Source organism: Podarcis pityusensis (assembly GCF_964106645.2).
Source record: "Podarcis pityusensis genome assembly, chromosome: 13".
Lineage (NCBI taxonomy): Eukaryota > Metazoa > Chordata > Lepidosauria > Squamata > Lacertidae > Podarcis > Podarcis pityusensis.
This window is the reverse complement of record NC_138038.1, coordinates 11,781,608-11,798,572: the sequence shown is the minus strand read 5'-3', so window position 1 is coordinate 11,798,572 and position 16,965 is coordinate 11,781,608. Positions and strand designations below refer to the sequence as shown.

At 48.8% G+C, this 16,965-nt stretch overlaps 1 protein-coding gene across 3 annotated transcripts in view; it reads left to right on the top strand.

Moving 5' to 3' along the window:
* Window positions 1-2,533: 2,533 nt before the first annotated feature.
* REEP1 (receptor accessory protein 1) overlaps window positions 2,534-16,965 on the top strand; it is a 73,178-nt gene continuing 58,746 nt past the window's right edge. For 2 of the 3 annotated variants that reach the window (XM_080977031.1, XM_080977030.1), the window contains exon 1: window positions 2,534-2,749. In XM_080977031.1, coding sequence (XP_080833157.1) covers window positions 2,718-2,749 — 32 coding nt within the window. In that variant the 5' untranslated portion in view covers window positions 2,534-2,717. The remainder of the gene's footprint in view (window positions 2,750-16,965) is intronic. The other variant, XM_080977032.1, reaches the window with a different exon arrangement.

Below are 16,965 nucleotides of genomic sequence, written 5' to 3'. Positions count from 1 at the left end.
ATTTATGTTTGTTTGTTTTATGTGTTTGTTTATAATGTTGTGAAAACCAATAAAACCTTTTTTTAAAAGGAGGTACCACTGTATTAGGTAAAATAGAAACATCACCACCCGACCCCACCCCCACCCATCTTCCCCCCTCCACCTCTTTCCCCCTTTTCTTCCTAATGTCTCAACAAATGAAACTGATTTGTAAAAAGGTTACATGGGAAAAAATAATAATATGAGAGACATTGCACACACTTTTGTAGATCAAGAAAATCTTTAATAAAAAATTAGACCTCACCTGGTCAGACCTCACCTGGAGTACTGTGTCCAGTTCTGGGCACCACAGTTCAAGAAGGACACTGACAAACTGGAACGTGTCCAGAGGAGGGCAACCAAAATGGTCAAAGGCCTGGAAAAGATGCCTTATGAGGAACGGCTAAAGGAGCTGGGCATGTTTAGCCTGGAGAAGAGGAGGTTAAGGGGTGATATGATAGCCATGTTCAAATATATAAAAGGATGTCACATAGAGGAGGGAGAAAGGTTGTTTTCTGCTGCTCCAGAGAAGCGGACACGGAGCAATGGATCCAAACTACAAGAAAGAAGATTCCACCTAAACATTAGGAAGAACTTCCTGACAGTAAGAGCTGTTCGACAGTGGAATTTGCTGCCAAGGAGTGTGGTGGAGTCTCCTTCTTTGGAGGTCTTTAAGCAGAGGCTTGACAACCATATGTCAGGAGTGCTCTGATGGTGTTTCCTGCTTGGCAGGGGGTTGGACTCGATGGCCCTTGTGGTCTCTTCCAACTCTATGATTCTAAATAACAACAACAATAATTGATGATGATGATGAAAGAGGCTCCGCACAGCAGCAGGATAGGTGTGAGGTCCCCAGTGACGTAGCATGGGGGGTGCAGGGGGGGCCGGCCACACCGGGTGCAACATCTGGGGGTTAGGGTTAGGGGCCGCAAATCCACGGGTTAGGGGGCGCAAATTACTTGCCTTGCCCCGGGTGCTGACAACCCATGCTACGCCACTGGAGGTCCCTCGTCGCAGGAGGTGCTCGGCTTTAATTAAAAAACAACAAGAATCATTGATAATTATGATGAAAGTTGGAGACGGAGTTGTTGGATACTAAAGGTAAAAATTTATCTAAAATGTACAAGTTATTGTTGGAGTGGCATACAAAAGATGAACAACTTAAATCTGTGATGATAGATTGGGCAAGAGATGTAGGATAGGACATAATATAATGTTTGAGGATTGGGAAAGATTGTGGAAGAAAGGGGTCAAGTTCACCGCATGTACTGTGTTAAAGGAAAATATAATGAAAATGATGTACAGATGGTATTTGACTCCTGTAAACTTAGCAAAGATATAACTGTGACAATCTATGTTGGAAATGTAAAGAAAAGGAAGGAACCTTTTATCATATGTGGTGAACCTGCCCCAAGGTGAAAGACTTATGGGAAAAGATTCATAATCAATTGAAAAAAATGTTGAAATATACATTGATAAAGAAACCAGAGGCCTTTCTTTTTGGAATAACAGGTTTGGAATTACCAAGAAAGATGTTAAATTATTTTTGTATGCCACAACTGCTGCTTGTATTTTGTTAGCTAAAAAGTGGAAAACGCAAGAATTACCAACAATAGAAGAATGGCAGATGCAGATGATGGATTTTTCGGAGCTAGCTGACCTGTATTGTTACTGACCTCTATTGGTCTGTCACCCCCCCCCCAACTGTATTACCTGGGTTATGAAGGCGCCCAAAAGATGTTAAAGCAAAGATTATGGGACAATGCACACAGTGACTTGCGATCTCGATCACACGCAGTCTGTAGTCCGCTGGCAGTAGGGATACAATATGGGCATGTCTTTAAGTTAACATCTTACATTAAAAATATGACAGTACCAAACTATCAAAGGCTTTTCAGCAAAGCCAGACTAAACGTCTTCCCTTCTGCAGTGTTGGATGGCAGGTTGAGAGAAGTTCCCTACCAGGACAGATTTTGCTCGTGTGCCCAAGACATCGATTCCATAAAACATATTTTGTTGCATTGTGCAAAATATGAGCAAGCCAGGGCTGAACTGATACTACCCTTGCTGGTACCTTTCCCGGGAAATTCAGAGGCTCACTATGTCAGGTTCCTATTGGAAGACCGGACAAATGCTAGAACATTAGCAGTGGCGAAGTTTTTATCGGTGGTTGCAAGAACAAATAATCCCTATATTCTGAACAAAATGTTTGTTTAACCTGAAGGTAGGCTATATGAATTGTGTATTGCTTTGTAATGATTTGTTGGGTCTCTGGACCGTAATAAAGATTGATGATGATGTTACTGATTTGTACAAATGTTACATGGGGAAAAAATAATATGAGAGACATTGCACACACTTTTGTAGATCAAGAAAATCTTTAATTAAAAAAACCCCAGCAGCAATCATTGATGATGGTGATGATGATGAAAGAGGCTCCGCAAAGAATCAGGGCAGGTGCGAGGTCGCTCGCGCGCCCGGCCCTCCCAGCCGCGCTCGTGCGGCCCTCGGCCGCTTCCGGCCGCTCCCCAGTGAGGCTGCGCGCTGGCGCTGGCATGCCGAATGGCTGAGGCGCCTGGCGCTGCTGCTGCTGCTCCTTCTTCCCGCGACGGCAGACGGGCAGCTCCGAGCCGGGCGGGGGAAAGCGGACCCACTCCCTGCTGCTGCCGCCGCTGCTGTCACCGGAGCCGCTCAGCGCCATGGTCTCCTGGATCATCTCCAGGCTAGTGGTGTGAGTAGCCCGCGCGGGGGTGTCTCCCGCCGCGCGCCCTGCGCTTTTGGGGAACCCCCAGCCTTTTTGCAAGCGTGGTGGGCCATAGGATTGCATGGGGTTGTGGGTCTCCGTCTCTGTCTCCCGTGCGCAACGCAGCTTTCCACCCAACGCGCCCCGGGCTAAGAATATCTGCCCATCTAATTATAGCCTTTCCTTCACAGGCTGCCGCCGGTGCTTGGGTTTTTTTCCCCGTTTTCTTTCTTGCGCTCAGCAGCAGGAGATCGGCGTGGGTTTGGGTTGTCTTTTTTTTTTAATACAGCAAAGGGAAGATGTGCATTTTTGGGTTATTTAAAAAAAACACCCTACAAAATCCTATATTGGCTCGGCGCTGCCGGGTAGGGGTAAAGTCAGGACGGATGCACGCGAAAGCGGGGTTGCTTTTTGCAGCGTTTCCCCTCTGCAAATGGGGACAAAAATCGAATATTGGGAAGGGCGGCAGGGAAATTGACGCTTTGTTGCTGGCAATACCTATTTCTGTGGGGTGGGGGCTCGCTAGAGGGCGCTGTCTGGAGCCATCCCATGGGAGGTGGGAGCAGAGAGAGAGGGGTCCTAATTTATTTTTTGGTTAAGCACTGTTTACCTTACATGATTAAAATGGGTGGGGGGAAGCATCTGTGGGGTTCCCCTCTCTTTGAAACCAAAACAAAAGAAAAACCCATAGCCTTTCTGGAAAAGCCTTTCTGGAAAAGTGGAGGATTCTCCTGCTTTCAACATAGCCTTTGATGGTGATCTTCACATGTCATGGAGTGTCCAGGCACGCCATACAGGAATCCCTTAGAAATTCTCCCCAGGAAGCAAACAATGGAGTCTGTTTCCATGACCATTTGCATCCAGAAAGGGAAGGGAGTCGGCCTACAACATGTGCCCGCAACATGAAGCTGGTTATCCTCATAGATGCTGCTTTTGTAAAAGAAATGTAGCTTGCCAAAGTTAGGAGAGCAACAAAATGAATCCGAATGTGGATTTTCTTTGGGCTTCCTCTTCTAGGATGCTGAAGGCAATTTGTTGTTGCAGGCCCAGCGCCACCTTTGTCTGGAGAGATGTGCTAGGATAACACCCGGTTCATCCACCTGGCTTCTGTCTCTGCCCACCAGTCCGAAAGATGGGAAGAGGGTGGGATTGATTTTTGAGCTTCCTCTCTGCGAGCCTTTTGATGGCGGATCATGGCAAGGGTTGTAAGAACAGAAGCCGGCAAGTTATATGATCCTGATCAATCTGCAGCTGTCATTTTCTGTGGTTGAGCTTGCACTTTGATAGGGTGAACCATGTTAAATATCAGATGGGTATTTTGCAAACAAGATAAGTCTTTTGCTGATCTTTTTTAAAAATAAGATGGCACTTTAAGGTTTTGTTCTGAAAAGCTGTGTTTTCTCCACATAATTTACATAGTATTTCCAAGTGTGTGATTGGCATAGTATATCTAAGCTCGTGTTTAAAGATGCTGTTCCACTCTTCTTTGTTTTTGGCATAATTTCGAATATAGTCTCTCATTTGACTTTTAAACTCAGACTCATTTTTAAATGTCTAGTATTAATCTGTATACAGTATTTGCCTCCTCCCATCTTGTGAAGCTTTGTTGAAATAGTGTCGATTGGTGTGTAGTTCTGGGAAACAAAGGCAGCCCAAGGAACGGTCGTATTATGAGTGAGGTCATACATCACACAGTTTGAAAGGTGTGGGGTGGGGTGAGGAAGAGAACAGCATAAGCGCACCTACAGTTCTTTGTTGCACATGGTCCGCAAGCAGAAAAAGTATGACGCGACATCAGGACTTGTAGGAATAAAACACAAAGTTGCTTGATGGTGAAGAATAGCCCTCATTAAATACTAAGTAGAGCAGGGGTCAGCAAACTTTTTCAGTAGGGGGCCGGTCCACTGTCCCTCAGACCTTGTGGGGGGGCCGGACTATATTTTTTTTTGGGGGGGGAATGAACAAATTCCTATGCCCCACAAATAACCCAGAGATGCATTTTAAATAAAAGGATACATTCTACTCATGTAAAAACACGCTGATTCCCAGACCGTTCGTGGGCCGGATTGAGAAGGCGATTGGGCCAGATCCGGCCCCTGGGCCTTAGTTTGCCTATCCATGACATAGAGGAAATGGTTTCTTACAGTACAGACCACCCCTAGATTCCCTTTCTGAATGTGCTAGGTTGTGTGTTAATGGGGTGTGAAGACAGTCTTCAGGTCATACAAATTTGGGTTAGGGTTTAAATGGAATTGTTCCGAAATATAAGCATTTGATCGAAGTAGCCTCCAAAGCCTGCTCCCCATTACCCTATTGCAATGAACATATAGCTAATTCAGAGCATGGCCATTTGAAGCAAATGTGGAAAGTTGCAAGGGAGGAATGCACAAGAATGCTAAAAGTTTAAAGTGCTGGTTGAGTCCCACCCAGGGTCTGTTGGCTCTGAAGTTGGGAATATTCTGAAAGCGGCAGTTGGGAGAAATGCAAAAATCAAAGGAAACTGTAGAATTTTAGAATTGTAGACCTGAGGGTCATCTCATCCAATCCCCCTGCTATGCAGGAATCTCAGCTAAAGCATATCTGAGTTGCCCCACAAGAAAAAACCAAACTCTTAAACAGACAATCAGCATAACTAGCATCAGAGAACAGGCATCTACCATTTCTGGTTGTCAGGAGTCCAGGTTCCCAGCTTGATAACACAGTAAGTGTAGGTAATTAAAAAGGAGGATTTATTGCAAAAACAAACAGATAGCTCCGGACGGCTCTAACAAAGCCTCCGGCATCATCACTCAAGATGACCCTTCTGAAGATTTCTTCTGGTGTTGACAGAAGATACTGAACTTATGACTCTTACGTCTCTTGTTTTGCTTCCTGTCTAGTAGCCCTCCCATTTGCCAACTCTTTGGACTTACTGGTTTAGCTCCAACCTCTTCCTGTTCTGAACATGCTATCTGTGTGTTTGTTCGCGCCTGTTTGGGCTTCCTGCAAGCTTTGTGTTCTACTCTGCTCTCAGCTACTGCCTTATCAGCCTGCCCTTCAAGGTCAGGAAGAGCCGAAGTCTGCAGCTGCCGGCTCTCCCCTGCCTCTCTAACATCTAAGCCTCTCTGTTCTTGGCTGCCTTCTGCAGTTGGCTGCAAACCTTCGCTAGGAGCTGGCTCATTCCTGACACTGATTGACCTGGTGACAGTGACGTAGCCATGGTGGGACCTGGGTAGTCCTGGCCTTTGTATTTCAGGTCTATCTCTCTGTTGGTTCTCAATGGGTAAACCTCTGGTCCATATGTTGGCAGACCTGGCATCAGGACATCTTCCCACTCACTGCTGAAACCTTCAGTTATTTCCCAGGCTCCCTTCGCCTTCTCCATCCCTTAATTCATTGGACTGCTGCTACAGTCAACTTCACAGCTCTTTCTTCACTGCAGTTCTCGTAAAAATGAACCCCCAAAGTGCCAGGTTAACAATGCCAGACTACGCTTGAGGATTGGCATACACTGTCTCCTCCCCATCTTCAGCAAAAGCAACACTGGGTTACTTTTCTGGGCTGGCGTAACACTCCTTCTCTCAGCCACAGTCCTGCTCTCTGCGACATGGGTATAGTAGCAGTGGACTTTTATCTGCATTGGCATTAACAGAGCAATTTATAAAATATTTATCAAGTCAAAAGGAAATCACATTTTTGGGGGGTAGGAAATAAGGCCTTAGCTGGAAAGAACACGAGTTCTTGACTTTGCTGCTACTTTTTTGTTTGGAGTCGAAACACTGCTTCCCTGTCATAGCTACAATAAAACACTGACTTGTTTTCTATGGAGCAGCTATCACTTCTCTAGTAGGGAAAACCAGCAGAATAAAGTGGTACCTTGGTTTACAAACTTAATCCATTCTGGATGTCAGTTCTTAAACCAAAACCGTTCTTAAACCGAGGTGCGCTTTCCCTAATGAGGCCTTCCACCGTTTGGATTCCGTTCGTAGTCTGAGGTAAAGTTCTCAAACCAAGGCACTATTTCCGGTTTTGCAGAGTTTGTAAACCGAATCATTCGTAAACAGGACTGTTCTTAAACTGAGGTACCACTGTATGCTTAAAAGCAAAGCAAGGGTCTATATTGGGCTTTCCTCTTCAGCCTTCCCTAATTGGCTAGATCTGCTTTCCTAAATCTTAGTCATTGCTATGGCTTCATTCATTGGCTAAAAACACTGAAAGGTGGAAGCAGGCTGGTTTCTTGAAAAACAAACGAGGGGGGAAAGTGCCTGGACATTTTGCCTCAGATCTCAGGTTATGCAAATGCTAAAAGCTTAACTATTTTTTTAAATTAAAAAATGGGAAAATGGGGAATCACAGTTCATCTGATGGAGCAGAGCCCACCCCCATGGACATTCACGATGGCCACAGAATCCCCATCCTTGCTCCGTACAGAAAATTAGGAGACAAGCAAGGTACTGTAACTGGAAGGAACAGGAATTTGGCAACGCAGGATGGACACGAAGCTGAACAACTACATTGGGCGCTAGGAGCAACAATGGCCAAAACCAGACAAACTGGAAGTATTGTTGTTGTTATTATTATTATTATTTATTAAATTAATAATAATAATAATATTATTATTAATAATAATTTATATTTATATCCCGCCCTCCCTGGCCTGATTTGAGGATCACAGGGCAGTTTACAATACAAAAACACAAAAATGCATTGCATAGTAACAAACAAAAACAAGAGTGGTGTTATGAGGCCTGATCTTTGGCTCTGGGCACCATATTGCCTGTCTTCGCTCCTTTTTCTTTTTTTTAAAAAAACCTACTAACAGAACAGCTGGACTTGCTGCAATGTGTATTGCCAGGGAGCCCTTCAGTCATCATCTGAATTTGTGAAGAGGCCTCATCCTGTATCAATGAGTAGAATAAGCAAATTTTGTACAAATTTGAATCATGGGCCATATAAACCCTTTAAATATCTAGCAGCAGCCCTGGGCCAAAGTAGGAAGTTCTGAAGGGAGAAAAGGCCATTTATGTCACCCACCAGTTGATTTTGGGAGCGTCTATTCCAGGCTCCCCCACCCTGGTGTCCTCCAGATGGTTTGGTCATTGTCCAGGCTGTCTGGGGTTGAAGGGCAGCCGGTGAGGGAAGGCTGATGTAGCCCCATTCAACCTACCTAAAACTATCCAGACCCTTGGGGGGGGGGCGTTACAGGTTTTAGGAGTGAGGCTGTACGTGGCCAACCTATCCGAGTTAGTGGGCACACTTGGAATTTTCATTATGGTTGCCATTAATTTGATTTGAACTGATTTTATAATGAATTGATTTTAGAATGCTGTATTATTTTACTGTTGTTAGCCAGCTTTGGCTGGGGAGGGCGGGATATAAATAAAAAAATATTATTATTATTATTTTATTAAGTGGCGTGGGCGCCGGTCACAAAATGGCTGCTATGGAAGTGTGGCGTCACACAAAATGGCTGCCTCATCTAAAAGCAGACAAGAGAGAGCCGCATATTCTCAGAAAAGGGGCAAAAAGGCACATATTGCTGCCCTTACTCAGAGAGAGATACTCTTTTTTCAGAACAGAAGAAAGGGAGGGAGGTCCAGTCCTGGAATCCAATGTCATGTGAACCTGTTTAAGGGAGTGTGTCAATGCGAGGCAGTGTCAACCATTGCATATGGTGGCTTTTTGAGGGGAAGTTCACTGAGGCTACTTGCAGGTGTCATAGGAGGTTGTTGTTGTTTAGTCGTGTCCGACTCTTCGTGACCCCCTGGACCAGAGCACACCAGGCACTCCTGCCTTCCCCTGCCTCCCGCAGTTTGGTCAAACTCATGCTGGTAGCTTCGAGAACACTATCCAACCATCTCGTCCTCTTTCGTCCCCTTCTCCTTGTGCCATCCATCTTTCCCAACATCAGGGTCTTTTCCAGGGAGTCTTCTCTTCTCATGAGGTGGCCAAAGTCTTGGAGTCTCAGCTTCAGGATCTGTCCTTCCAGTGAGTACTCAGGGCTGATTTCCTTAAGAATGGATAGGTTTGATCTTCTTGCAGTCCATGGGACTCTCAAGAGTCTCCTCCAGCACCAGAATTCAAAAGCATCCATTCTTTGGCAATCAGCCTTCTTTATGGTCCAGCTCTCACTTCCATACATCACTACTGGGAAAACCATAGCTTTAACTATACAGACCTTTGTTGGCAAGGTGATGTCTCTGCTTTTTAAGATGCTGTCTAGGTTTGTCATTGCTTTTCTCCCAAGAAGCAGGCGTCTTTTAATTTCGTGGAGGTACATAGGAGGTACTGGTGAGCATACTGGGGCCCTCAGACACCATATTGGCAACCTCTGCTCTGTGTTCACTGGGAAGAATGATGGTCTCCTAACAGGAGCCTCCTTTAAGGCGATGAAAGGCGCTCACAGAGGCTGTGTGATGTGCACCATAGTGAGCCCCTCCCCACTCAGATTTTCCATTAGTTCCAGCACAGTCATTTTTGCATTTAATCACGTTCCTCTATATCTGCTTTCTGCAAATGAAAGCTAGCTTTTCAAATCTCTATCCTTGTCTGGGTTCCGCTGCATTGTTGGTCTATTCAAATATTGTGGAGACGCCGTAAGGAAATGTAGGGCAATCTGAGCCCCGTTCAGTTAAACTGCCTCTGTCTTTCTTTGTGTGATTTAATTTTTAATGTGTTCCATGTGCGCTGAGGTCTGGTCTTAACCTACACGGATTTCTGGTCTCTTCCATCCTGTAGCTGCACCCTTAATAAAACAGATCAGCTGACAGAAACTGATTTCGGAACTATGGCTAAAAATTTCTGTTTGCTTTGTTGGAAGTCTTTGTTCTAGCTTTCTGAGGACTGCAGATTGCTTGTGGAGCTTATGGCAATTGCTATCCTTTTCACTGAGCGATGGATTACGTTAGGTTTCTGTTATGTACTGAGTTGAATAGGATCCAAACTGTAGCAGTCTGATTGGTCCTAGAACAATAGGATCCAAAAGGCAGCAGTCTGATTGGTCCTAGAACAATGCAGCAGTATGATTGGTTGGCAGGAACCACCCAATCCTGCTCCAGATAGAAGTGAATCCACAACCTGATTGGCTTACAGTAGAATTCCAGAATTAGCCAATCATGTGCAGCCCATTGTGTAAATAATGTATATAAAGCAGATACTGTGAGGGGACATTATTCATTCCTCCTCACCACTATGAGCTGAATAAAGAGCATGAAATCACTTTGCGACTCTGAGTATATTTCACTGGCGACGAGGATGGGATCCCGCTGAGCTGACTGCCACACACAGCACCGCAGCACCGCCAACTGCCGCACCGCTGCCTCGCACCGTGTATCCAGGCTTCAGCTCCGGGGCACAAGGAACTCAGAATGGCAGCCAACAGCAGCTTCTCGCCATTCAACCCAGCATCTGGAGACTGGGAAGCGTACGCCTCCCGTTTCACCTTCCTCCTAGAAGCCAAAGGGGTCACCGACGAAGAAGACGCCAAGAAGAGGGCGATATTCTTCAGCGTCTGCGGAGAGGAGACGTTTGAAATCGCCCGGGCTCTCCTTGCGCCTGAAGACGTCGCTACTGTTCCATACAAAACAATAATGGAACAGCTGAAGGGGCACTTTTCGCCGCAGCCCTCAGTGGTGGCTCGTCGAAATGCCTTCTACGCAAAGCGGCAAGCCCCTGGGGAAACCATAACTGGGTTTGTGACCTCTCTCCGCCAAGCCGCCCGGTTCTGCAACTTCTCAGAGCTGGAGAACATGCTTCGTGACCGCCTCGTCGGTGGCCTGAAGGATGAGAAGCTGCAACGACGCCTCTACGCTAAGAAGGACCTAACGTTCCAGGTCGCTCTGGAGGAGGCCCTGGCAACAGAAGCTGCCGAGAGGTCGACCCAAGAGGCACGGCCGAGCCTGCCATCCCAACCGAGGGTCCACCATGAAGACCTCACCGACGACTCAGGATCCGACAGGGAGGAGGTGCACCGAGTACAGCAGCGCACTCAAGCAGCGCACAGACCACAGCTGCCTCGACGAGAAGGAGGGAACTGCGCAAGCTGCGGGGAGAGTCACGAGAGGAGGACCTGCCGTTTCCGCAACGCAGAGTGCAGGCAGTGCAGAAAATCGGGACACATCGCCCGGGTGTGTCGGGCTCGGCCCACCCGACACCAGGCATCAGATGACCAATCCAAGAGCCCCAGGTCCCGGGGCCCAACGCACCAAGGCAACTCGACGGAGCTCACGGACTTCCAGGTATACCAGTTGCCCCACCCCAACGTAGAGAAAATTTATGTAGAGGTACAGATAGAGGGGGCCCCATGCCGCATGGAGCTTGACACGGGTTCAACTCTATCCATAATCTCGGCAAGGACCTTAAGGAAACTGTGTCCCACTGGGGGTCCCAAACTCAGGCCGGCCCCATTCACCCTCCGGGACTTCCAGAAACGTAAGGTCCCCACAATGGGGGTGGGGACCTTCAGGGTGCAATACCGAGGGCGGACGCGGCAACTGGACTTGCTTGTGGTCAAGGGCCCCTACATTAGCTTACTGGGATTGGCATGGTTTGGACCACTGGGGCTAGCTGTCACCGGGGTGAACCACACTAGCTTACAAGTGGACGTGGACGCCATATGCAAGGAATTTCCAGGGGTTTTCGATGGGAAATTGGGACAGTATACGGGCCCCCCCATTGCGCTACAGCTTGACCCCGCAGTACGACCGGTCAGGCTCAAGGCCCGCCGGGTCCCGTTCGCCTTGAAACCCCGTATAGACGAGGAATTGGACCGACTCGTAGAGCAAGGAGTGCTGGAGCCAGTGCCTAATGCTCCCTGGGAAACCCCAATCGTCACACCCGTCAAGCCTAATGGTTCGGTCCGCATCTGCGCAGACTACAAATGTACCATAAACAAGGCCCTCACGGCCCACGCATACCCAGTGCCAGTGGTCAGCCATGTCCTTGCCACCCTGGCTGGGTCGAAAATTTTTGGCAAGCTGGACTTGGCCCAAGCATATCAACAGCTGCCAGTAGATGAGGCCACAGCAGAGGCACAGACGATTGTGACGCACAGAGGAGCGTTCAGGGTAAAGCGGCTGCAATTCGGTGTCAGCGTGGCACCAGGCATATTCCAGAATATAATGGACTCTCTCCTTAAAGGGATTCCTGGCGTCACCCCCTTCTTCGATGATGTGTTGATTGCCGGCCCCACACCAGAGGAGTTTGAGGACCGCCTCCGCACCGTTCTGCACCGTTTCCAGACGGCGGGTCTCAAGGTGAAGCGGGAAAAATGTCTACTAGGAGTGCCTCAGGTGGACTTTCTGGGATTTATGGTGGACGCAGAAGGGGTCCACCCGACTGGGGACAAGGTACGGGCCATTTGTGATGCCCCAGCGCCCAAGAGCAAGACTGAACTTCAGGCCTTCTTGGGACTATTGAACTTTTACCATTCCTTCCTTCCCCACAAGGCGGCGGTAGCGGAGCCCCTACACAGACTCCTGGACAAGCGGGCCCCTTGGGTGTGGGGCCAGCGCCAGGAGGCCGCATTCCAGGCAGTCAAGGACTTGCTTGTCTCAAACTCGGTCTTGGCACACTTCGACGAGAGGCTGCCGGTGGTGCTAGCATGCGACGCCTCACCCTATGGCATTGGAGCTGTCCTGGGGCACCAACTCCCGGATGGAAGAGAGGTACCGGTGGCGTACTTTTCCCAGACACTCAACACAACCGAGCGGAACTACTCGCAAATCGACAAGGAGGGTCTGGCAATCGTAAAGGGAGTAAAAAAATTCCATGATTTCTTGTACGGGCGGCCCTTTACCGTGGTGACTGACCACAAGCCGTTGCTTGGCTTGTTTGCCCCCGAAAAGCAGACCCCCCAAGTGCTGTCTCCTCGCATCCTCAGGTGGTCAATTTTCCTTGCCAGCTACCAGTATGCACTGATTCACCGACCTGGGAAGGCGATGGGCCATGCGGACGCCCTCAGCAGGCTACCACTACCGGAAACAGGCCCTGACCCAGCACCTGCACAAGAGGTTATGAGCCTGGAGCTGCTTCCCGACCGCCCCATTCAGGCACAAGAAGTTGCACACCATTCCAAGAAAGATAGGGTCATCTCCCGGGTCCTGGACTGGGTGTGGAGGGGATGGCCCAGCAGCAGCCCCGGGCCAGAATTCGCCGGCTACACAACCCGCAAACATGAACTGTCGGCCCACAAGGGGTGCCTGTTATGGGGAAGCAGAGTCGTTGTTCCCCAGCCCCTCTGCAAAAGGGTCCTCACAGCCCTACACGAGACACATCCAGGGGTAGTAAGAATGAAGGCCCTTGCCAGGAGTTATGTGTGGTGGCCGGGGATCGATGGAGAGATAGAGGCCTGGGTCAAACACTGCCAGGCCTGCCAAGAATCCCGCCCAGACCCCCCAAGGGCCCCAGTCCAGTCCTGGGAGTCCGCCCGAGCACCATGGTCACGCCTGCATGTGGATTTCGCTGGCCCCTTTCAGGGGAAAACATTCTTCATAGTGGTGGACTCCTACACCAAATGGCTGGAAGTCGCACTGGTACCGTCCACTTCCACGTCCGCAGCCATCCGGGTACTACGCAGGCTGTTTGCAACCCACGGGCTCCCTGACACTCTCGTCTCAGACAACGGGACTGCATTTACGTCAGGAGAATTCCAAACCTTCACAGCGCAGAACGCCATCCGCCACATCCGTTCGGCGCCGTTCCACCCTGCCACCAATGGCCAAGCAGAACGCATGGTGCGGACCACCAAGGACACCCTTCGCCGCATGACGCAAGGGGACTGGGAGTACCGCCTTGCCACATTCCTTCTAGCACAGCACAGCACCCCCAGCTCAACGACTGGCCGGAGCCCCGCTGAACTACTAATGGGTCGGCGCCTTGCAATCAGATTGGACCGCCTTCACCCCGATAGAGCTCAGGATGAGGTAGTGGTGGGGGAAGGCAGGAACCCCCGGACCTTCGAGGCCCAGGACCCAGTGTACGCAAAGAATTTTGGGGCAGGCCCAGCATGGGTACCCGCCACAATCACCAGGGTCACTGGCCCCGTGTCGTACGAGGTGCTAACGGATGGGGGGCAATGCTGGCGCCGCCACTGCGACCAGATACGGCGACGATTCCCGGGAGAAAACCAGGAGGAGGACAGGTCAGAGGAGTCCCAAGGGAACAGCGGGGCAGTGAGGCCCATAGAGCAGGAGGGGCCAGCAGGAGAGGCAGAATCAGTAAATACAGAGAGGACCCGTGAGGCCGAAAGGACACCGGAACCAGAACCACGACTGAGCGAGCCGGTTGCACCAGACCAAACAGCCGCATCACAGCCAGCATCCTTGGAACACGAGCCAGAACCCGGAGCCCGGACCAGGGAACACCCCAGGCCACAACGCACACGTAGGCCGCCGGCATACCTTGAGGACTATGAATGCGACCTCCCGGGCAGGACTGGAACTTAGAGGGGAGGGGTGTTATGTACTGAGTTGAATAGGATCCAAACTGTAGCAGTCTGATTGGTCCTAGAACAATAGGATCCAAAAGGCAGCAGTCTGATTGGTCCTAGAACAATGCAGCAGTATGATTGGTTGGCAGGAACCACCCAATCCTGCTCCAGATAGAAGTGAATCCACAACCTGATTGGCTTACAGTAGAATTCCAGAATTAGCCAATCATGTGCAGCCCATTGTGTAAATAATGTATATAAAGCAGATACTGTGAGGGGACATTATTCATTCCTCCTCACCACTATGAGCTGAATAAAGAGCATGAAATCACTTTGCGACTCTGAGTATATTTCAGTTTCCCTGAAGCATCTTTAGATTGGAAGTTGATAAGACAAGGCAGTCCCCATCATGCCATATTATGTTGACACAGCACATTCCAGCATCACGTAATAGTAAATTTAATCAAACCTACCCTCTTATGTCAAGCTGCTGTAGATAATTTCACTCGCAGCAGTACCATTGCTTTTAATTCTAACAGATTATGTTCATTACCTTACTACCCTAGTATAGATGTTAAAAGGATCCAAATTTCTTCCATTTCAACCAAAGGTTTCCTGAGCCTTTGATTGATCTTGGATCTGAGTTTTCATATCATTCCAGAACCAGATGATAGGAACTGGGTAGGGGTATCATCTTTTGTCCCTTTTGGGAATTTCCTCATTCTTCATACACACTTGTCAAAATCCTAGTCTTTTGTCAATTTAATTGCTCGGTGATGGATGGGAGGACCAGAAAGTGGAAGGAGAAAGGAGTGGCACTTTCTTTTGTATTCTCAGCTTTGCTGCACACTCAACAAACTTCTCCTGTCTGCTTCCCTCCCCAACTCAACAGCTGCATCAATGATGGGAATGGGTTAGGGCAAAGACACCTCCTTGTTTGGGGGAAGTGAAATACCTGGAACGTTTGCCCTCACAATGTTGGCATTGCGTTTAGGAAGGACTGACTGTCTGACCTCCCAGTTGAACTATTGTGGTTCCTTATTCTCCCAAACCTAGGAGAGGGTCGGGACTAAAGGTAAAGGGACCCCTGACCATTAGGTCCAGTCATGGCCGACTCTGGGGTTGCGGCGCTCATCTTGCTTTACTGGCCGAGGGAGCCGGCGTACAGCTTCCGGGTCATGACTAAGCCGCTTCTGGCGAACCAGAGCAGCGCACGGAAACGCCGTTTACCTTCCCGCCGGAGCGGTACCTATTTATCTACTTGCACTTTGACGTGCTTTCGAACTGCTAGGTTGGCAGGAGCAGGGACTGAACAATGGGAGCTCACCCCGTCGCGGGGATTCGAACCGCCGACCTTCTGATCGGCAAGTCCTAGGCTCTGTGGTCCCATGGGTCGGGACTAATGCGTCTCAAATGAATGTCTTCCTTGCCAACGAAGATCATGAAATGGAAGTATATTAAATTGGGAACAGGCCGTAGCTTCGTGGTAGAGTCCGTGACTTGCATGCAGAAGCTTCTAGGTTAAACCCCTGGCTTCTCCAGCTAGGAAAAGGAATATTCCCTGCCTGAAACCGTGGGATGGCCACTGCCAGTCAGTTGACAGTGCTGAGCCAGGTAGGCCGATGGTATAAGCCTGCTTTCCATCTCTTTGTAGGTTTCGGTTTCTTGCAATGACTTCAAAAGCCCCGAGGGTGACAGAGCAAAAATGTTGATGGGGATGGTTTGTGTGTCTATGTATTATTTATTTATAATCTAGTTAATTTGATGGACAGGGGAGAGGGGAAGAAGGGATGGGACCATCTGTACCCATCTGCTCTGCACGGACCATCTGTATCCTCCGCCATCGCTCCTGTCCTTGCTGCCATCCATCACTGAAGTCATCGCTGTGGCTGGGGCAAGGGAATGCTGGGAATTAGCTTGATAAATATTGCATAGCCGGAGCTCTGTAGCAGTATATAGCTTTCTGAGGAAGGTTTCAGGAGAGTGTGCCTCTTCACCCCCTCCTGAAATCCTTTTGCTCCCCTTCCCTTCCCCCCGGTAATAAAGTCCTCACATTTGAATCCGACTGTCGGCTGCAAGCCAGAATCCTTCAGTGTTACGTAGCACAATTGGAGTGGGTGTTGTTGGTTCAGGAGGGCAAGAAGGAAAAGAAGGTCTCCGCCCCCCCACTTTTGGAAAACCAAATGTCCTGCAAATCCACATCAGGGCAAAGTGTTTTGGTTGGCCAAGTGATGGTAGCTCCCTAATGTAGATTTCTTGAAATTTATTTTGGGCCAACCTTTTCTTTTCATGTCACTGTTCCCAGGAAAGGAGGAGTACCTTCACCCATTATCAACTTTTCCTCACTTGGAGATTATTTTCAGAAGGCCTGCGCCTGTACTTGCCCATGAGACCTAATTAGTTTGGGTACCTTTTCAGTGGTAGCCCCATGCCTGAGGAAGTCAGTTCCCAAAAGGGGTTCTTCTGACCGCTTGTTGCAAGCCTTTAAATTTGTTTTTTTATTGCGCCTTCTGTTGGGACTTACAGATCTTGACTGATTCCTGAACGTTCTGGGGCATCTACCCTTGGGAAGAGCAAATGATGTTGTTGAGGATCTTGTCTCATTACAAAACGTTGAGATGCAGAGGGTTCTTGATCACTCCTGAGTGCCCTCCCTGATGCCAAGAGGGCCTGCAATCCAAATTGTGTCCAAGGGAACTGTGGGTGTTGAAACAGGTTGTGTGACTGCCAAGAGTGTCAGTGGTATAGATCTCACTCCAAGGCTGACTGAGCATTGGTTAGAAGCCATAATTGCGCC